At 53.4% G+C, this 22,345-nt stretch overlaps 1 protein-coding gene across 1 annotated transcript; it reads right to left on the bottom strand.

Moving 5' to 3' along the window:
- Positions 1–602: 602 nt before the first annotated feature.
- On the bottom strand, positions 603–4,570 carry LHX1 (LIM homeobox 1). Its single transcript, XM_034068930.1, has 5 exons — positions 4,104–4,570; positions 2,760–2,986; positions 2,239–2,516; positions 1,501–1,666; positions 603–1,177 (listed from the first exon to the last, which is right to left on the bottom strand). The coding sequence occupies exons 1-5, from the start codon at positions 4,271–4,273 to the stop codon at positions 798–800; spliced, it is 1,221 nt and encodes a 406-aa protein (XP_033924821.1). The 5' UTR covers positions 4,274–4,570; the 3' UTR covers positions 603–797.
- Between the last annotated feature and the right edge of the window lie 17,775 nt (positions 4,571–22,345).

The raw sequence follows: 22,345 nt of genomic DNA, 5'->3' as shown, positions 1-22,345 counted from the left end.
TTTTTTTGTTTAGCTTTTCTCTCTCTGTGAAGGTAGAATACTTTGCGTTTTGTTTGCTTGCTTTTCAAGTCATTTTGCCTTAGAGGTCTGGTGACCTTCGCTATGCCGAGGAGGTTTTGTACGTGTAGCTTTGTGAAGGTAGAAGAGTTGGTGCTGAGGGCTTTAACATTTAAGTATTTGCTATTTTGGCAAAGAAAACACACACACAAAAAAAAAAGGAAGAAAGGGGAAAAAAAAGGAAAGTTGTCCCACCTGGTAGTCAGCAGGCTGCAATGGCTGGAGCTAAACAGTGTCTTGTTGGCGAACTTTCTGAGAGACAGAAACTAACAAACAAATTCAAATGCCAGAACCATCCTTAACCGGAACACTAGAGTTCTTGACGCTTCCTTTTCCCCCTTTTTTTTCCTTGACCTTTCCTTCCTTCAGTTATTAATTTGTGGGTTTTTTGTGTTTTAAAACAAGAAGTTCCTAAGGACTGTGGCTCTTAGGATGACATCCGACAGGGTAAGCACACTCACGCCATCCTACGGTATGGCAGCACTTTACTGTACAGCTTCACCAGTTCCTTTGTCAATGGTACAAAAAAAAGTCAGTCCCTTTGCCTGTTGGATACAACCGTAACGCGGAGATTGTCCTGGTCTAGAGCAAAGCTTCCCTTGGAGCGATTTGGGTTCAGTTCGTGCCCAAGGTAATATTGTCTCAGGGCAGGAGAGATGTTCTATGTATTCATTTCTGTACACCGTAACAATAAGCAGACTAGATGATCATCACTTACTTAGACCCAGTCTGTTTTAAAGCTACCACACAGCCGCTTCGTTCATTTCGGGGGGGTGTGACAAGTGATTGCCGTAGTTAGCACCACCGTTGACAGATAGTGAAGAAAACGGAGGACTAGGGCCAAAAACTTCCGCGGACATGGAGTGCAAGGACCCAGGCAGGTTGGGTTCGGGGCTGGGCGAGTCTCCCGGGGGATGTGACATGATGTCAGTGAAGCGCTGGGCCTCGCTGGGGGGGTGATGTCCGGGCAGGGGGTGGTCCATAGCCCCCAGGGGGGTGCCCGATGGCCCCGAAGAGGGCACGAATGGGAGATCCACGGGCGTCTGAGCTTGGGATGATGGAGGTCCTTGTGGGAAGAAATCGTAATTGCTTCCAGGGCCGTAATACTCGCTCTGATAATCTGCTGGGCAAGGAGAGACAGAGGGAAGGTAACACACAGGCAAAGCAACCGAGTGAAAAAGACACGAGAGTGCATTTGCAGGGGGGGGGGATGTCTCGACTTGTCACCCAGAGCTCAACAAACACAAGGCAGGGGACGTGCTGATGGCCTGGCCCGGGTGAGGGGGATGTGCTAACGGCCTGGCTGGTTCCCGAGGCTGCCCTTCCAGCAGAGCCAGGGCTGCAGAACCGGCAGTGGGGTTGCCCCCGGTACTGGCGCAGAAGCGGGGCTGCGGTATCGCGACACGGGGTGTCCGGAGGAGAGGGGAGGGGCGCGATACCCACCTCCGTAGAAGGAGAAGGGCCCGTTGGGGATGAGCTCGCCGGGCTCCAGCCGGTCCACCAGCGGCCGCATCCTGCGCGGGCTGCGGAAGAAGGCGTGCCGCCGGGCGCCCAGCGCGCTCAGCTGCTTCATCCGCCGCTCCTTGGAGCGCCGGTTCTGGAACCAGACCTGGGCGGGTGACGGGAGAGGAGCCGGTCACCGACGGGGGAGTCTCCGCTCACGGCAGCCTGGGACCCCCCCCCCCACGTTTCCCGTTCGTTCCGGTGCACCCCGCTCCGCGCTACTTCTCGTTCCAAACGCGGCCGAACCCACCCGTGACCGCGGCCCCGAGGCCGCTCCCGGCCGCCCGCAGGTCAAGAATGATCGAGTTAATTCTTATTACCCTGACAAGATTACTCCTAATTACCCTCACACTGAGCCTCTCCAATCTAACCTCGTCTTTAATGGTCCTTTAACCCCCCATTACCCCCAGCGCCGCGGGTTTATAAACCCTTTAATAATTCCAGCGTATTATCATTCTTATTTATCCATTAACCCCTCACATTTATGGTTATTAATTTCGATACCATTTGCAGCATCCTTTAGGACTTTCTAAAAGAAACTCGCAGCTCTGCCCCTGCCCTCACCGGGCCGCCTCGGTAATAACGATTTAAATGGGAGGCGGGGACGTTGCCCCGGGGCTTCCCCCCGAGCACCGGCCCCTCCGCGGCAGCGCATCCCCGGCGCCGGGGCTGCGGTACCTGGATGACCCGCATGTTGAGGCCGGTCTCCTGTGCCAGCTGCTCCCTGATGTGCCGGGTGGGTTTTGGGGTGGCCGCAAAGGCGGCTTTCAGAGTCTCTAGCTGTTTGGCTTTGATGGTGGTGCGGGGCCCCCGCCGCTTCGCCCCCAGGTTCTGGTCGTCGTTTTCGTTGCTGCCCGTCTCCTTGTCGGACACGTTGGCGCTTTCCGAGTCCTTGGCGTCGTCCTGGGAAGGGTCTTGGGAGTCGGGGGACAGGCTGGGGTCACTGCCGGTGGTGGCTGCGAGACAGCAAAGCGGAGCAGGCTCAGATTGGGGGCGTCCCGGAGAAAACACCGATTGCGGAGACGGGCAGGTACGATCGGGAAGGGGAAAAGGGAGAGGAGAAGGGGGAGGTGAGGGGAAAAAGAGATGAGAAGGGGAAAAGAGAAGGGAGGAGAAAGGGAGAGGGGACCGGAGCGGAGCCGCTCCCACCCCGCGGATGCCGAGCGCATCCCGGCATCACCCCGGCCGCGCTCCCTCACCTGAATGCAGGCTGTTTTCTTTGGCAGTATTGCTGTTATTTAGGTAATCTTCTTTGCAGACAAACTTGTTTTCGTCTATGATGTAGAGCTCCTCGCCGGTGGAGAGTTGCTTGTTACACATCATACACGTAAAACAGTTCAAGTGGAACACTTTGCTCCGCGCCCTGCGGACCAGATCGCTGGGGGAGATGCCCTGGGCACAGCCCGCGCACTTGGTCCCGAAACACCTGCGGGGAGAGGCCGGGCAGCGGGTCAGCGCCGTTCACTGCATAGAGCTGCCCGCAGCCCGGCCCCGCGCCCATCACCGCGGCCTCCGCTCGCCCCACCGGGTCGCGCAAAAGACATTCCATAAAATAAAGCATCCCTTGGATTGTTTCCGTCCATAACCAGAGGGTGCTTGGGATTATGTATTAAAAGAGAAAAAAAAAGAATAGGGAAAAGGACCCGATCCGGGGCGGGTGAAGTGTGAGGAACGATTCAGCATCGGGGCGATGTCCGGAGCTCGCCCCGGCACAGCAATTAACGACACGTTAATCGATATTAAGCATAAACTCGTGTTCGTTATTCACGGGCTGCGGCCGCTCCAGGCCCGGCGGGCGCTGGTGACCCGCACCCGAACCGCACCGGAACCTGCAGCGCTCTGCTCCACCGGGGCACCCCACGGCCTCCCGGTGCCAGGCAGTTGAGCAGCGGGTCACGGGTGCGGTCTTCGGTGTGCGGCGGGGAGGGCTGGGAGAGCACCCCGGTCCTGAACCGGTCATCGCTGCCGATGTGCGGCGGGCCCGGCCGAACAGGGGCCCCGCGGCCCGGGATTCGTTCCGACGGAGCCGGCCGGGATGCGCGGGGGATGCGGCGGCGAGCGGGTGTCGGTACCCAACGCCCCCTCCATCGATCCGCCAGCAGTGGGTCGCTGCCCGCCGGCGCGGCCTCGGCTCCGTTTAACGGGAGTTATAGGGCCCGCGGAGCCGCGCACCGAACAGCGGAGCGCTGCTGCACCGGGCCTCCATCGGCGGTGCGGCTGCAGGCAACGCCGAGCTCTGACCGGCGGAGAGCGGCTGCAGCGGTGGTGACCGCAGCACCGGGACCCGCTGGTCGATAGTTCCGAGGCAACTTTGGGCAAGTGGAGAGCGGCCGGCCCTCGACGGGGCGCCAGGGCCTCCCCCGGCCTGAACCCCCCCACCCCACAGGGGGACCGGCTGGAGGAAGAGCGACGGGTGCGGATGAAAAAGGTGTTTGTGGGTCACGGTGACAACGGGGGAAAGCGCATAAAAACGAAATAGGGAAAAAGGGAGATGAGAAACGGCTGCAGAGGAGCTACGGCCGCGGGCAGGGCCCGGTACTTACCGAAAGAAGTCGTTTTTGCAGTAAAGCTTGCCTTCTCGCGAAAAGCATTTCTCTGTCAAATTGCATTTACATTCACAGCACTGAACACACTTCACATGCCAAGCCCTGTCCAGTACATTCAACAAAAACCGGTCCAAGATTGGCCTTTTGCAGCCTGCACAGTGAACCATTGTCTTTGGTTAGTTCTGAGAGCGGGGGTCGGTTTCCCAGATGTCAAGCAAAAAAGAAATCAAAAGATGTGTTTTTTTCAAGACGACACCGGCGGAAAATTGCTTAAAATTTGTGTTTGTTTTAAAAGCCTCAGAAAAGCGAAGGAGGAGGAAAAGAAAAGGGAGGAAGCAAAAAAAGAAACAAATCTTCGTTCGAGTGTCCTAGAAGGGATACACAGGAGAAACCACCCACTGCCCGAGGAGACCAGCGCTTCCACACACCGCAGGGTCCCGGCCGCTACCAACCACGACAGCAACAACGAGAGTAATTATAGGAACGACAAAACGACAACGACAGAAAGATCGGCGCTCGTGAAAATTAAAAACGATTCAAAAGCGAAAAAAAAAATTAAAAAAAAAAAAGAAAAATTAAAAGGAAACAAAACCCAAAAACCCAACGGCAAAAAGCGAGTGACGAGTGTTTCTCAGGTCTGAGGTAGAGCAGTCAGGAGTCAAAGTGCTTTTCCCAAAGAGAAATCAAAATCAAAATACAAAATGAAAAAGGAATAAACGACAAACGGAGACATGGGGCCGCGGCGCTCAGAGGGGCTCAGCCCGCGGCCGCGGCGACATGGCGCTACGCGCCCGCGGAACGGAGCGGGCCGCCGTCCTTACGCGGGGAGGGGGGGACGCTCCGCAGCTCCTCGCTCCGTCCTCTCGCCTCTTTCTCCCTTCCTTATCCTTTCTGCCTCTCTCCCTCGACGTCCCGGCGCTGCCGTCGCGCCCGACTCCTTCCTACCTACCCCCGCGCAGCGCCCTGCGCGCTACCCGCGGCGGCCGGCCGCGTCCCCGCCGAGCCGGCGCGGCATCGCCCGGTGCTGCCGGCTGCACTGGAGCCTCCCGGGGCAGGCCGGGGCCGGGCCGGGCCGGGCCGGGCAGGGCAGGGCGGGCAGAGAGCGGCGCGGGCCGCGCCGTCCCGGCCGCGCAGGGCGCTCTGCATGTTCCCGGCAGCCCCGCGGCCGCAGCCTTATGCACCGCGCGCACACGTCACCGCTGGGCCCGGCCAATCGCCGCCGTCGCCGCTGCCGTCCCCGTCACCCCCCCCCCCCCCTTTTTCCCGCGCCCGCCGCGCCGCCGCCGGACGGGGCGTCCGCGCCCCTTTATAGAGCCGCCGGGGCGCCGGCGCGGTCGGGCCCGGCCGAGGCGCGCCCCGCTCGGAGCGCCGGGAGCGCGCAGCAGACGGTAGGTGTGCCGGTGCGGTGGCAGTGAGCGGGGGGGGGACAGGGACGGTCGTTGAGGTCCGGCACCCTCACGGGATCGTGCATCCGTTAGAGGCAAACACCGCCCGGTTCCCGTTGCGGACGGTTGAAGAAGCGGTGCCCAACGAGTTCCCCGTTTAACAGGGTTTCCCTCGTCGTAAACGGCGCGTCCCGGGGCCGCGGGGGCTCCCGCAGGGCGGTGCGGTGTTCCCCGCCGGGGAATAGCATTTGCCGGGAGGAAAGGTGCGGAGAGGCCGGGGCCGCGGCGCTCCGACGGCAGAAGGAAGGCTCCGGTAACTTGGCGGTGACTCCGTTACCGGCGCTCGCAGCGCTGCCGCGGATGGACTTTTTTAGCAGTTGTTCGGGGAGGGGGTTGTCAAATAAAGATTCCTTTGCTTTTACCTTCCAGGGGCTCGGTCTGTTCCGGGCCGGTTCAGGAGGGACGTGAGTCCTCTTTGCTGCCCGGTGCTCCGGGGGGTGTCACCGCCGGGCCCATGACCCTTCCGCGGGGGAGTCCCCGCTCTTGCCCCCGTCGCGGGCGGGTGGATTTCGCTTGCGGGGAATTAGGAGAGAAATGGGGGATTAAAGGGCCTGAGCGGGTCACACACATAGCAGCGGGATGCGCACCTTCCGCGGCTGCCGGGGACCGGGGGTTGGTGGAAGCCGACCCCGGCGCCCGCAGCATCATCCTGCTCCCCCTTTTATGTCTCTTTTCCTCGTTCTTGGGAGGAAAAACGAGAAAGGAGAAATTGGAACATAAAAAAGGAAGCGAAAGCAGAAAATCCCTCACCGCGGCTCGGGGCTCCGGCCTGGGGCGGATGGGCCCGGCGTTGGGCTTGCCGAGCCCCCGTGCTTCTGCGGGTGTTTAAAAGCCGCGGGCCCGGTGTCCGTCCGACCCCCGGCCAGGTCTCCCCGGAACCGGCCATCCCCGCCCTGTCGGGGCCGCGCAGGGCGCTCCGCGTCCCCGTCCAGCTGTTGCTTTGCTTTGCCGGCGGTTGCGGGATCAATGGAGGCCCGGGCGGGCGCCCCCCGGCCGGTGCCCGCAGCTGGGCCGCTCCCAGGCGGAGCGAGCCCCGTTCCGCCGCCCGGGAAGGCGACAGCTGCGGGCTGGCGTCAGGGGACCCTTCCCTTTGACCGTGGCCCCCTGTGACATGTGGCGGTGGGGATGAATGAGGGGAGGGAGATGAGCAGCTTATGTCCATCAAGCACCAGGTTTTCACAGCGATTTTGTTGTGTTTTTTTCTCTCTCCTTTCCCAGGCGTTAGCGAAAGCAGCTGGTTATCCCCTGCCCCTCCCGTCCCGACGGCTCTGCGCAGGGCCTGGGGACGCCGAGGCAGGCACACATCACGGTGCCCCTATCCACATCCCGATCCCATCCGGTCCCCCGGGGTGCGGAGGGCGAGCGGTACCCGGTACCCGCAGTGCCGCGATAGTGATTTACCGGCGGGTCTCCCTTCTACCCCAGTACACACACATCCCCGTTGCCGTGGGGTGTTCAAGGGCCAAACACCCCTAGGGAAGGGGGACCCCGAGTTACAGCGGGTGTTTGAGCGGTGAAAATACCGGTGCTGTTTCCAGTGGGATCCGAGAAAGTAAAACCCCACCGAGCCCGGTCCCCAGCGGGACACGGCGGGGGGCACCCATGGGGCATGAGGGAACGGGAAGAATCCCTGCAAGCCACGGGGATGGCCGGGCACAGCGCATGGGGTGGGGATTTGATTTCATTTCAGTTTGGTTTTTCATTGTGTTCCGCAATTCTCCCAGGCCCGGTCCCGGCCGGACCCAAGCCCCCCGTGATGGGGTGGCGGGGCCGAGCCTATCCATACCCGGGGGAGAACGGGGCGAAGTGTTCAGAGCCGAGCGGCCCGGGAGTCCAAAAAGAGGGAAATTAAAAGAGTAAAATAATGTTAATAAAAACTCCCTCGGATTTATTTTACATCTGATACAAAAGGGGGGGAAAATGCCCCTTTTAGGTGCGTTTGAGTTTGCATTTTATAGGTGTCGTTCCCGTCTTTTTAGTTAAACATCACCCCGGTTATCAGCAGCCTTTCTACACCGCTGCGCCCGGTAATGGGATTTCTCTTTCCTTTACGGGGCACTAGTGCTGTACAAACACCGGAGCCGCTCGCCCGGCCACCGGCAGAGCCCCCGGGGCGAAGCCGAGGAACAAACGTCCCTCTTGCTCGGGCACGGACGCGCTCTCCGTGTCCATCCCAGTTCTTTCCCCCCTTCCCGGACTCCTCCGCATCCCGGGGGAGCGCTGCTCCCGCATCCATCGGGGAGCACCGCGGCGGGTCGGAGCACCCAAGGCAGCGCTGCGGGGGGACAGCGCGGGTGAAGCGTGAGCATCAACCCCCGCTCACCCCTTCTCCCCTTCCCTAACTTTTCCCCGTAGGAAAAGCACCTCCGCCTGTTAAACATCTCCGCGGCCGCTGCCCTAACCAAACAGTGAAGATGTAATTAAACCCGGTAGAACAACCCCACGCCATAACCCCGTTGCTGGACAGGATCCATCGCCGCGCCAGGTTTGTTTTAGAGGAGCTTGGACTCCCCAGAAATTCCTTAAAATACCTATCGGAGGGTCCCGCTTGGTTCTGCTGCGCTCGGGGCGATGCCGGGGGAGGGAAGTCGGCACCGGCTCCGCTCGCCTTTCCCTGGCCTTATTTATTCTGCTCCCCCCTTGATTAGCTTTCCCCCCTCCCCCCCCGGGTTTCTTTCCACGTCGCTAAATGTTGTCGCTTACACTCGAAGCTCATGCATTGTTTATGGGAAATAGAGTTAATAAATTATTCCAAACCCGAGGTGTGCGCCCATGCGTCTGACTGAGAGCTGCCGGCCGACGGGAAGGGGAAAAGTGTCCGGGAAAGGGGAAATTCCCCGGGAATGGGAACGAGAGCCCGGGAAGGGGCCAGAGCCCAGCCGGGAGCTCGCTGGGGGTCGGGGCAGGGCTGTGTGTGACAGCCGAAGGGGATTCCTCCCCTTGCTGAAGAGAGAAAAGGGCAGATAAAAGACGAATAAAAGAGAAAAGAAAGAAAAGTAAAGAGGGGGCGGGGGCGGGGGGAGACTATAAAAAAAGAGGGTGAAACAAACCCCGGGAGGAAGCACCGATCCCGGCTCATCCATCTTCATTGTCTCCGTGTGTGCAAAAGCAACTCCGGTATAAGGAAAAGCCACTATCAAAGCCATGGCTTTATTTTATATCCTATAGATCAGGAGGGAGGCAAAGCTTTATTTTCGCCCAGAGACAGATATTTTATTTCTCTCTTACGGTTTTATGTGTGAGAGATGTCAAAAAGGTAAAATAGATTGCTAATGCATAGGCAAAACGAAGCTGTTTTGGCATGCTCTGTGTCAGGAGGTCTCCCAGGGAGCGCGGGCTGGGGATTTAGGGCTGAGGGGAGGCTCGGGGGATTTCTGCCAAAACAGCGCTCGCCATAAATCCAGCGCCGTGGTCAGCTCGGGCGGGAGGAACAGGGTTTAAAGGGGAAGAGCTGGAGCGGAGCGGGGACCCCGCAATCCCCTCCCGGTTCCCCTCCGCCCCGGGGGGCCCCGTCGGCGCCTCGATCGCTTCTTGCCGCGGCGCTGGGGACCTGCCCGCCCCTACCGAGTACCCCATAGCCCCGCTCCGGCGCACTCCTCGCCGCTTTAATCTACATATATACATATACATAAGGATTTTTTCGCCCCAAAACAAGGAAGCAGCCCCAGACCGTCGGTCCGAGCCGCTCCGGAGCGGCTGCAGGCACCCACCAGCGCAGCGCACCGTTCTCCATCCTCCTCTCCCCGAAGCCCAGCGGCAGGTTTGCCAGGACCCTTTGCGAAGTTAAAATATATCTCCCCAAGCTGCAACAATTTTCCTACTTTTTGACCTCGGGGATTTACTTAGCGCGTTAAGTTCAAGGCTCAGAAGCCCAGGGCTATTACTCATTGAGGCACTCCCACCACCACCACTTTTCACCACATATTTTATCATTTGACTTCCTGGCTTAAATTCATGTTATGGCAAATAATGGATGGTAATACTTTCCCCCTTCCCCATGTTAATTGTCTTGTCTGACAACCTCCGCATTTGAAATGATTTAAAGCAAACAACGGGTGCAATGAGACCAGGAGACAAACCAGTAACCGGCTCTTCCCTCGCAAGTTAGTGCCTGGATCCGGGGTTTGCATCCAGAGCCCCCCCCCCGCCCCAAAAGCATCACCCGGTGCTTGTTGGGGTCACTGTTCAGCTCTGCCCTGCATCCCTTGGCCTTTGCTGCCCGAAATCCTGCTGCTCTTGAGGCGGCTGAAATGGGGAAACAAACGCGAGTCCTATTTGCAAATTAAAAAAAGCAAGGTGTAGTTGATTAGCAAATTAATTATTTCAGTCCCCCCAGGATTATATTGTTTTTCCAAGTTCTGTGGGCCTGTGTAATTTACTAATTTCACAGTCGCTGAACTTCCCTGGGCGTGAGAGTCAATCTCAGCCACGCATCTAACACGTACATGGGATCTTGTGCAGCGGCAGTGGCAGAGGGAAGAGGGTGTCCAGAGCTTTTCTCTGCTCCTGCCACGGACTTGGCTCCGGGAGAATTCCCTGGTTTTCTTATTTGTGAGGGGCGACAGTGCTTTCCTGCCCAGCAGGATCGGATCTTCCTGCTTAGAAAGGAGTAACTGCATGGACTTCTCTCTATAGACCAGTCGCTGGCTTCCCACATGCGCACACAGAAAGGGCTTCTGCATCCTTAGCAAACTGTTGGAGAAAAGGGTTCCCAATGCCAAAGGGGTTTTGTCATCAGCAGAGCATCAACTTTGGGTGTCTGACATCATCCTCATGCAGAGTGTTTGAGGAAAATAATTGATATAAAAGAAAAATAGGACTATCCCAATAAAATAGAGGGATAATATGCCTGCGACGGTGGGGAAACCAGCACTGCCCTCTGCCTACCTGCTGTGGAGCACAGAATCATAGATCACAGTATAGTTTGGGTTGGAAGGGACTTAAAGCTCATCCAGCTTCAAGCCCCTGCCACGGGCAGGGACACTTTCCACTAGACCAGGTTGCTCCAAGCCTCATCCAATGTAGCTTTGAATGCAGGAGCAGGTCTGGGTTTGAGGTGATAAAGCAGCATCACCTGGACCAGGTACCACAGCACTAGGGACTTCCCTCACTCCTATGAAAATGAACCCAGAGCTCCCAGCTGCATTTATATCTATCTGCTTAGTCCCCAGTGCTGATTAATCTTCTATATATAGATTCTACAATTTGATACCACATTACTATATAATATCCTATGTCACCGCCTATTTATATAGGCTTCTATTTTAAGGCTACTGACAGGGCATGGAGGCTCTGGCCAGCATGCCCTGCTTTCTCCCTGCTTCATCACACACTCACAGAGCAAGGCATGTGGGCTCACACAGCCTGAGTCCAGCAAAGTTCCTGGGTGCTGGGTGTCTGTGGCTCAGCACATTCTGCTGCCTGGGCCAGTGGGTGAGAGCCAGGTAAGAGGCAAGGGCTCATTCAAGTGCTCATCCCCCTGTGCTGTGAGCGTGGATGCAATTAAAGAGGTCACCAGCATGCTCCAGACAGGGCTCGTTAGCACAGCACAGCACACACTGCTTGTGACACCTGAGCTGCAAATGGAGCAGTGGATTTCTATAGGGTCACCTATAGAAGATGGTGTGAAACTGGGGCATTGCAGTGTGGAGATGTGTCCAAACACATTGTTTGATTAAAAAGATGTACATTTAAAACCCATTCCCTCCCCTTTGTACAGTAAGCGATGCTGTAAGTTTGGCTGTACACACACAGAGCTTATTTCCACTCTACAGCAAGGATATGGCATGCACAGCCACAATCCCAGTGCTCTGAAGTGCATCATTACACTGTTTTCAAGATGAAAACAAACCATTTTGTTCTAGAATGTGAAATTTCATTAGTTTCAGCTAATTGTTCCAGGAGGAGCCAGGATACAGCTCCATCCCCAGGAGGGCCCTGCCTGCCAATGCTCTGCCGTGCTCCAGGACAAGCCGCCCATGCAAGGCAGAGCCACACACCAATGTTGCCAAGGGCCGATCCTCCATGCTCAGAAGCATACATTAAAATATATATATTATTCTAAAACAACTATTCCTTATCATCTTTGTCATTCGTATTCCAGCAGGGCCTGGAGATCCCTGTGGGATGGGGATCAGCTTCTTGAGAGTCACACAGAGACGGGCACAAAGCAAATCTCCCAACTCCCACATGGATGTACTGCACCCTTCAGACTCCATCACCTCTCAGAGTTCCTTTCCTTATTGTGTTCCCTGGTGAACAGGGAACTAAAACTTTTCCAGACCCTATTTGTGCTGTCCCTCAGGAGGCAGCAGCAGGTTTAGATGAGGCTCCAGGGTCTGGAAGCACGGGAGAGCATCACCTGCACTGGAAAGGCAGCACCACAGCAGCATTATCATTCCAAAGTGGTGAAAATGTCATGCAAAAGGCTGCCCACCCCTGTCTTTGTTATGCCACAGTTGGAACTGGTCTTTCTCCCATCTGGTATTTCCAAGGCATGGTTCTTTGTTGAAGTCCTGGCAGCACACTGTTAACATCACACCTCACAGCTTCTCAAACCACAAACACATGCTACGTAACCAGAGCAGCTTAACAGTGGCTGGGAGATCCCTCCCTGCTCCCCTCCTCACTAGGGCCTGTCATAACTTGTCACTCATGAGAACTTCACATCAGGCAGGTCCCACTGTGCTCTTACCACCTCTCTCTATCCACAGGCGAAGGTGGCTCTGGAGCATCCAACCCTGAACCAGTGTAACCACAAAGGCACAGGAACCTGTCCTCTTTACAACAAGTAAACCTGGTTACAAATCGAGGGTCACTTGGTTGGGGAGCAGCCCCAAACCCCAGTGAACAGCTTTACAACGTATGCTTCTCCTGTAAATGGTGAAATTAAACCATAAGAAATTATCTGAGGGATCTATTCTGTGTTGGCCTGCAGATCATGCCATGTGCAGATGAAAATGGAAACCATTCCACCCCAAACCATTCGATGATTCTACGTTCAAACTCTTATCTCTGATTCTGCAGAATTCCTAACCAATGTGTATTTTCCCAGTTGTTGAAATAAAGTCTTCCTTGCTGTAGTTTTGTAATATCTGTAAAGCCTATAAGATTCCAGAATAAATGGCTATTAGATAAATGTGTTACTAGTAATGATGGTTGCTGAGAAGACATCACTCCTAATGATGTACAAACTATTTCCTTAAGGTTGTGCTAATAAATGGAAGTCCCTGTTTAAAATCTGGCACATTTATTCCACATACGCTCTCAGATCAAACAAGTTACTCCAACAACACAAGAGGTCTTCCTCTTTTCTCCCTCTCTGAAATGTCTCATTAACACCTGTTGGGTTGATGACTGAGGATGAACACTCCATCCCACCTTGTACCACAGATACTAAAACCCGTGCCCTCATCCCTGGCCTGCCCACTGCCAGCCAAGGTAAGAATGGCACCAGGGCCTCCCAAAGGGGTCATTTAACCACTGCAGAGGAGCTTGGGTGTTCATCCTCATCCCAACCTGAGCTTTACAGTGAGTCCCTGGACTGATCTCCAAGTCCCGGACCAACTGCATCCCCTCAAACCAACCTACCCCCCTCACACCAAATCTTATGTCACTTCTCTTGTAAAACCAGAGAAGCTGCTCCAAAGCTTGTGAAGGAAAGAGTTTCCTTTCACTTAACCGGGTCACCCCATGGTGTTCGTAGCAGCTCCATCACCGTAGTGTCTGTGCACAAGGTGAAATGCAGCGGGAGAGCAGAGGCAGTGGAGTTCTGTGGGTGCCTGGTGGCTGCTGTGCGTAATCTCTGCTCCCTCGGATGGCTTTGCATGGAATCAATATGGTGTTAATTCCAAACAAATCTTCTCTGCATACCTGCAGGAGATTATAACCCTGCACAAGGAAGCCCACAGAAAGGTTCCCTTCCCACCACCATCCACAGGCTGGACAAGCAAACACACAGAGTCCTCCAGTGCTGCTGCGTTGCTCCTGTGTTTGAGGAATGGTTTAGGGCTGTGTGTGCTCTGGAAGATGATTTCCTACTGTAGCTTTTAAAACCCCCAATTAATATTCTACAGGGCTGATGCTTCATGCGGGAGGGAAATGCCATTTCCAGCTACTGATGCTGCTTTCATTCCCCTATTTGAATTCAAGCACTCTCATACGTAAGACACCCACTTGTTTAGCTTTAAAAATGACCATGGAAAAAGCTTTTCCTCACCTCCAGTGTCTGCACCACCCCCGCGAGCTGCTGTGCCAGCTTAACATGAATCACCAGACATGGACAGACACAGTCGTGTTCAGGGACCCCATGGCATTGAGGACAGCAGGGTGGGTGTCCAGAGCCCTGGAAGCCAGTGTGCATTACCTTTGCTCTCCAGAGGAGAAGCAAGTGGATGTAGGCACCAATACAGCATCCCGATCCTTCTCTTCCTTGTGGAAATCCCTGTCTCAGACACCCTGGGATCATGCCAGGGCTGTGCCTGGTGCTTGGAGCCCAACTGAACACATGCTGTCCCCAGACAGACACATCTGCAGTGACGTGTGGCTGTGATGCTGCTCACACAACATGCTGTAATAATTGTGAGTGTTCCAAATTCAGAGAGAAAGAGGAAGAAAAAGTGATACCAGCAGGTTTGGAATTAGCAGAAAATACCCTTTTCTTTGGGTGAAATTCCCTGCTAAAGCCCAAGCTTGTGAAGGGAGCAAGGCTGGGCCAGGCAGGTCCCCCTTATGGGGCTGTTACCTCCTGGAGCTGCAGTTGCCTTTAGAGCCCAGACCAAGGGGCCCAACAAGATCAGCCCTACCAACACTACAGTCACCAGCAGCAACAACACACAACAGGATATAAAACATGGGAAGAGGAGGGAATGTGCAGGTCCAGTGAGGAGAAGGGTGAGAAACACCTTCTGTTGGGAAACCCAAAGATGGGTGCCAGGGGTCTTCACACAGCCAAGGGCACAATGCTACCATGTGATGAGCAATGAAACATTCCTATTAAATAAAGAAATTCCAAGACAAAGAATAAAGATCACTCCAACAGGAAGCAATCTGGGAACCTGTGCATCTTTTACTGCGCTTCTTCCTGTTTATTTTGTGTGTCTAAACCATCAACTCAACTCCTGAGTTCCATCAGAAAACAAACCCAATACAGTTAAAACACCTCTGAAATGGTCACACCACCCCTATCTGTGCGTTAGATGTTCAACCTTCTATCAGAGAGCCCAGCTGGATGAGGGGTTTATTTTCAGATCTGCAAAACATAATTAAATTGGTGTTGGTAAAAAGAGAAAGAAAAAGGCAGAGATAGCCCTATCCAAACCCTTATAAGGATATTTCAGGCATGCTGAGGTTCCTTTTCCATAAATGTTAAGCAGACATCTGTAAACATAATTGGAATTTACTGCACACGTGAATAACTGCATATAAATTAGCCTGTATTATTGGGGTTTATAGAGGGCTGCAGGTCCCCCCCTTGTCGATCAGGTGATGGTGTTCCCAGCGCATCCCAGCTCCATTCCAAATGTCGATTTCCTACATTTTAATTGTATTTCAGTTTTTGGCAGAGCTGTTCCCTTGTTACATTTATCATAAAGGCCTCGGCAGACAAGACATTTGACTGAATTCTGTGCATTTCCAGGTCGGTTTCCCAGGTTATTCTTTGGGAAAAAGCATAGCGGTGTTGTCAGGGATTGCTTAATATTAGTGATGGAGACCTGGGCATCTGGGGGAGCTGAATAAGCACAACTTCATTCACAATTCCTCATTTTCCCCTGTTTTTCCTTTCCTTTTCTCTGCCTTCTCCTTTGTTATGGACAGGACCCATCAGGCATGGAGCCCTCTGGCCTAAACCCGCAGGGACCTGAGGGCAGATCCTGCTCCTCCACAAGTCAGTGGAAAAACATCCAAATTCCATAGTTCAGGATCAAGCTTTTAAGCACCCACTTCACATCATGCCCAGGAGCTGAGAAGTCTTGGTTAAGCCAGAGTGAAGCCTGAGCACTATGATGAGGGCTGAAGCTTTCAGTAGAGGAAGGAGCTTCCTCCTTCTCCTCATTTCCTTATCCATCCTCCTGGCTCCATCCAAGCCCAGTGAAAAGCTGGGAACTCCTTACCCAGAGCACAGGGGAGGGAAGGAGGGACACGGGCAGCCTGAGTAGCCTTGATTGAGTCCAGTGTGAATAGAGGTGGTCAGATGCATGTAATTCAGCTAAAACAAGGATTACTTCCTTGGATTTGGTCAGGAGCAGGATTTACACAGAGCCACATCATGTAAAAGCTTGATTTGATGCAGATTTAGTGAAAACAAAGAGTTTCACCCTCTCTCAGAGGCACTCTGACACCCAGCTTCTATCAGCTCAGCCTTAGTCCATGCATCTACAGCAGCAAATTCAACCAAACCCATCAGTTTCAACCATGAGCCCGAAACACACTGGACTGAGGTGCCAAAGCACCTTCGGGGCACAGACCCACATGCTCCCAGGCAGGGGAAGCACCACACAGTGCAATGGAGAGGCAAGACCAGCAGGAAAAATCCCTCCTGCCTCGGGATAAAGCCTCAGATGAGGCCTCCCTGATCCCAAACCTGTTGAATTCCAGGGAAACTCACAGAGGGGAGATTTAGACATTAAAAAGCTCTTCCCTGTGAGGGTGCTGAGGCGCTGGCACAGGGTGCCCAGAGAAGCTGTGGCTGCCCCATCCCTGGCAGTGCTCAAGGCCAGGTTGGACACAGGGGCTTGAAGCAGCTGCTCCAGTGGAAGGGGTCCCTGACTGTGGCAGGGGTTGGAGCTAGATGAGCTTTAAGGTCCCTTCAACCCAAACCATTCCATGCCTCTCTGAAGGCAAACATCAGCACTAGGTTATGACACTCCTTGGGGCGGGCAGAGAACCCCACTGCAGAAGGGGCACGCATGCAGCTCCCCCCCCAGCATCCCCAGCCCCTGCTGTGGCACACTCACCAGCATTCCCAACAGCCCCTTCTTGACGATAACGACATTATCAAGTGTGCCAATGGAGTAACGGGTGATTTATTTCATTGTCACTCTTCAAAGGCGCATTTGTTTGGCCCCCAGCTCACCATAAGCTGTGTGTTTGCTTGGGGTGGGGAGGCTGTGGTGCAGGAAGAGGGGGGCTGCATCCACCCACCACCGTTGTCACCTTGACTGCGAGTGGCCGGAGCCGCGGGCACTGCCGGAGCGCGGATCCCTGCGGCTTCCCAAGGGATGTGCTCAGGAACGTGTGACTGGGGAGCCCTGACCTGAATTTAACCTTTCTCCATGTCCCACCTTTGATGGGGATGGGAGGTGAGAGATGTGGCAGCCTGGCCAGAGCCAGAGACAAACTGCTGGGATGAAGGAGATGACTCGGGGGGGAGGAAGAGCCGCAATCCCATCCCGCAGGATGCACTGGGCAAAGCTGCCTCTTGGCTTGGTGGGGCTTTGGGACACAGCATCATCATGATGGTGTGGTACCCTTGCTTCTCTTAAGGGAAAGATTGAAGGAGGGGGAAAGTAAAAATGAAATAAAAAGCTTTTTTCCTTGGTTTTTTTTTCCCTATAAAGAAAAAAAGACGGACTTTTGGTTTAAAGTCCTGGCCGATCTGGCCATAAAATGTCACAAGTCATGAATCTTAATCTTGCCAGACCCAGCTGAGCAAGGGAACAGCTCCCACAGCAAGGTTTAGGCAGGGATCTCAGCCAGAGGAAACCATCACTTGCACCCCAGGGCTGTGGCTCCCAAGGATGCTGCCTGGATAACTGTGCTCTCCAGGTGCCATCTCCTCATCTTATCAAGTGCCAAAGGGGATGGAAGTGACGGGAGGGCTCGGAATGGTCTTTGCACCATGGTGGGGGTGCAGGAGGGATGGGCATGGGGGGCCCTGCCCCCTGTGCAGGCAGCAGCTCCTCCCTGCCTGCACCTCACACCAATGGGGCCACGATTTGTGGTCACCTCGGGTCTCCCCATCACCCCCATATGGCACAACATAACTCAAAGTTATCGACTAAGCAGCTCTTTCCAGGCCACTCCAATTACTTTCAAGCACCTCTTTGATTTTAGTGTCAAAGAGATGTTTTTTTCTTCTCTCTCAAGTTGTTTTCACTTAAAAACCCCCAAAGTCCTGGAGCACCAGCCGGAATAATAAGCAGACTCACTATTTAGTCATAGAATGACCTGGAATTTCTCCAAGGAAACATATTTTTCACTGAAAAATACTGGAAGAGTCTGTATGAAAGTTTTGCCTTACCATTTGCTGGGTTTAGAGGAAACAGGAGAGCAATTCCTCCCCATCACTTTCATAGTTTGTTATTTTTGCTTCCCTCTCTTTACTCATCCCCAAGAGTTTCCTCTGGGATGGCCACTCACACAGTAAAATAGAAAGGAGCCGGATGAACAAGGCATTGGGACCCCTGAGAAACAAGGACGCAGTGAGGAGAAATAACCAAAGCTCTTTTGTTTCTGATGCTTTCCAAACAGATATCAAAATGTTTTAATTCTACAGGTTACCCAAAAGAAGCCAGTTTTTAATGTTTTCCTTGCTCAGCTTTTATGAGACTTTAGTTTTCAGCAACATTTAAATTGATAATCCTTAAGATCCCTGGAGCTGGTAAGAGTGACAATAGCCTGAGGGAGGACTTGGAGGGCCGCGTGTCCCCATGGGGCTCTATTACCCCGGGAGCATCACGATCCCTACTCATGGCCCTACCACCCTGTTACAGAATGGAAATAAACTGCTTCACGTGGGGTTTGTGATCTTAAAGCATAATCCTGTATCAAATGGGAGAGGCTACAAAGGCCCATTGGGCATCCCCTGTTCCAAGGCTCCTTCTGTGCCTCAGGTGTGGCTCTTTGCACTTACAGCAGTTTGCAGCTGATCCTCTGCCAGCAGAGAGCTGCCAAACGGTGTCTCCTCCACCTCCCTGCGAAGCCCAGATGGAATTCTCCTGACTTGTGCAGGCAGTTCCAGAGCGGGGATCAGAACGTATGGGAGGGATTCCATTTACAATCAAATTCACCAGGAATTCGCCTATTTTGGAGTCCCTGCCCCAAGAGCTCCTGAAGTCAACGGGAACCTTTCCCCTCCCCAGCATCTGTCTGGATGAGGTTGTGTTTTCCCTGTTGAACTTGCTCTATGAAGGACTCCTCTCCTGTTCCAGCTGTTTACATGTGAACACAGCTGGATGACCAGAGGAAAAAGCCCTTTGCTGAGAGCACAAGGGAGATGAACCCGCACCAAGCAGGGAGTCATGCTGAGAGCCAGCCACAGCACCAGGTCCTTGGCACCGTCAGGGTGCCAGAATCCCGGGGTACAGGGGGAAGCCATGGGTTAATCTGGACTGGGGGGGTCCATTCCCACTCCCTTAATTTATGGCAGAAATCTGCTATAAACATTGGGCTCTCATGCTCATTTTGGTGAGCCCATTTTTACTACATGCGTAGGCATCACACGATAAGAACCATAGTGGGAATGGCTTACACTTATATGGGATAACCTTGATTTGAGCTCCCTGCTCTCAGCTGAGGGCAGCCAGAGCTGTTCCAGCCTGTGGGATCTGATGTCCAGCTCCCATGGGGACACCCAGTACTGAGACCTGTGGCTTTCTGGTTTCTGAGCCAGAAACCTAAACCTGAGCCTGCCAGTTGCTTTTGTCCAGGTTTTGGAAGCCCTCCTGCCATCCAAGCATCATGCCAAGGGGTCTGTTGCATTTAAATACATGGAATTATCTATTACAGTGTTTCACTATTTATTACATAGCTTTTGCTTTAACTGCTTTGTAAATCATAGCAGAAATAACGGCGGAAATAATGGCCTTCCAACTGAGAGTCAGATGCCATCATCAACCAACACAAAGTCACGACTGTAATTTCAAGTATAGATTAAAAACTCCTTATGTGAACATTTTGCTTAAATTAAGGGACGGGACAATAAGGCCTCACTAAAGGCAATTTTTCCTGGCATCAGTCAAGGGTTTGGAGGAGGCCTGGGGGGCTGGGGGGGGTTGAGGAGCAACGTTGACCTCCCAAGACTATAAATGTGTGTTTGTTGTCACATCCCTTGTGTGGAGCCTTGTTCTCCCGCCCGGCAGGAGACACTAGCAGCAGAGCTGGACACAGAACAGCGTCCTTGGGCCATGGCCAAGCTCCCCTGGGCAAAGCCTTGCTGCCTCCAGCCCCGTCTGTCACATCCCTCCCCGGCCCCAGCGCCCGACACGCGCCGTCTGCTTGGCCTTCAGCACCAGGAGGCTCTGCTTTAGCTCCCCATGGCCAAGCTCCTCACTGCATCATCGTGACTGCAAACCCCATCCTGCTCTGCTGCAGCATGATGCTGTGTGCCGGTGCTGTGCCACTGCTGCTGCCAACCCATGGCAGGTATCCAGCTTCCCAGTATGATCTCTCTGTACTGCACCAAGCATGTACCTCCTGGTCCTGGAGCTCCAGAGTCCCTCTTCCCAAAGCAGGATCCATCCCTGCCCACCCTATCCGCAGTTCCCTTTGCAGCCAAAGAGAACCCCTTGGATACCCCTTGCCTGTGTAAGCCCATAGTGAACCAAGCAAAACCCAAAGTACATCATCCCCTGGGCACCTCATGAGTAGGACTCCTTTGGGAGCCTTCTTGCAGCCCCATCCCATGCAGAGATCACTGGGCATTTCTGAGCTGGGTTCTCCCAGTGGATCACAGTATTCCAGTATTTCTGAAGCCTCCTTTCAATAATTATCACGCTGTTACATTGGTGAGTTTCTTGACAAGTTATTAAATCATAATTTCTAATTTAAATGCCAGCTTTTGGCGTGCATGCCTGCTCAGGATAAGCTCATTTTCATTTTTATTAAACACCACCTATTAAACACACGGAGAATTTTCTGAGGAATAACAGGAAACACCACAGGTGCCTTATTTCCCAGCTCATTTTGTAATGGTTGCAAATAATTCCCCAAACACATAACCACACCAAAGGGATTGTTTTATGGTGAGGATTGATCTGCAAAGACCCTTCTTAGAATCCCTTAGGATCTTCTCCTTGCCAACCCCTGGAGGTGACAAGGGGCTGCAGGCTTTGCCTTGTGCCACAAAGCACCTTCCAAACCCAAAGGAGGGTTAAGGATGTCTGAGCCGTACATCAGTATCCAAAGCACCCAACTTCCAGAGCCATGTGAGGGCTCCTGATGTGACAGTCATACTTCAGTGCCACCCAGAACGTGGCTTCTCAAGCAGATGGTCAATTAATTATGCTCATTTGGTGTTTGTAGTGCCTGGCCCTGGGCTCAGCATCCAAACTGCATCCCCTCCCCATTGCAGGAACGGTTGCAGCAGCACTGCCGGCTCCATCCATATAGGGTTATCCTCTCACCCCACTGAATTTATAGGGTGAGGGGTTGTGCTTAGGGCTGAGCTTGTGGTGGAGCACAAACCATGCAAAAATGGGACAACCCAGATGTTGAAAATGGGGATTAAGGGGAAAAGAACCACTTCAATACAAGAGATGTGGGGTGAGAGGGTGTTCTAAAACATCCCTTGGGATGAAGGCTCATGCCTTGGCTTAGCCCCTCTCTCTGGGCTGCATTTTGTGCTGCAAGTCTGCAATACTTCGGAGCTGATGGGAAAAGGAATTACCCATTTCCCCCAAATGATTTCCATCTCCAGACTATACATTTTCTGTGATCAGAGTGATTAGTTAAATAAATCATCCTTACCTGAAGATAATCCATTTATGCTTTTTAATTAAACACAATTATGACAATTTGTTCTGCTGCCTGCCAGACTGCGGGTGCAATGGGAGCCCAGGGCAGGAAGCTCTTGTGGATGTGTTTACCTCCAGGATAAAGAAAGGAGAAGTAAAGAGCTGAAAATGCACCTTTTGATGATGGTGCTGGAGATGGGCTGGGGAAAAATAACAAAGGAAGACTGGGAAACTAGTTGAGATGATGGGTATCCTTTGGAACAGCCATGGGCTCTCTTGTGCCATAACTCACTGTGGTATTAGCTTGGGTCCCATGGTCCCATTGGGTGCAGAAGGACCTCAGTTTTGGGGCTGTGTATCCCCCTGCTACATGCAAAACCAGGGCTAGGCGCAGATAGGAACATGTCAGTGTTCTTAATAGCATCGTGTCCTTTTCACAGTCCAACAAGACAAGGAAACAGCTCTCATTTCCTGTGCCAAGGGCTTTTGCTCAGATCAACTTCCCTTCAACTTGCTCACATGCAGTGAGAGGCAAAATAAGACATAAGGAGCCAGCTTAAATAGATGTTAGAGACCTTGAAGTAATTTAACAGCCCTCTGCAGCCCCTCTCCACTCCCCTTGTCACCGCACGCTCAAGTTCAACTGCAAGCGAGTACAGCAGACTATGTGCTGTTTGTTTTGGGTTCAATGGCATCTCATTTACACGTGTTAATTGCAACTAATTGGCACTAATTGGATGAACAGGAAACCCTCTGGGAGCACTCATACCTTTAATTTGTAGTAAATATCATTAATTAACATATGCTAATTAGAGCCAATTAACATTGATTAAGGGTTGCCAGCTACTTGGAAAGTACAACTATCCGTGTTGTATTAAGTCAGCACAAAATATGATGCATGCTTTAAGTAGAACAGAAGAGGCAGCTGACATGAGGCAGCATCTGAGCTCACAACACATCCTAGCACTGCACAACCTCCTGTGGGCAAACACTGCGAGGGGAGCAGTGTGATACCCATCACGTCCCGTGCCTTGCACCCATAGATGTGATGGGAGAGAAAACGCGTCTCCAAAAGGAGTTGTTGCTACCCAGAGTACATAAAAACCAACATTTGGGGCAC

Source organism: Melopsittacus undulatus, chromosome 13 (genome assembly GCF_012275295.1).
Source record: "Melopsittacus undulatus isolate bMelUnd1 chromosome 13, bMelUnd1.mat.Z, whole genome shotgun sequence".
Taxonomy (NCBI): domain Eukaryota; kingdom Metazoa; phylum Chordata; class Aves; order Psittaciformes; family Psittaculidae; genus Melopsittacus; species Melopsittacus undulatus.
This window is presented reverse-complemented; position numbering and strand designations above follow the sequence as displayed.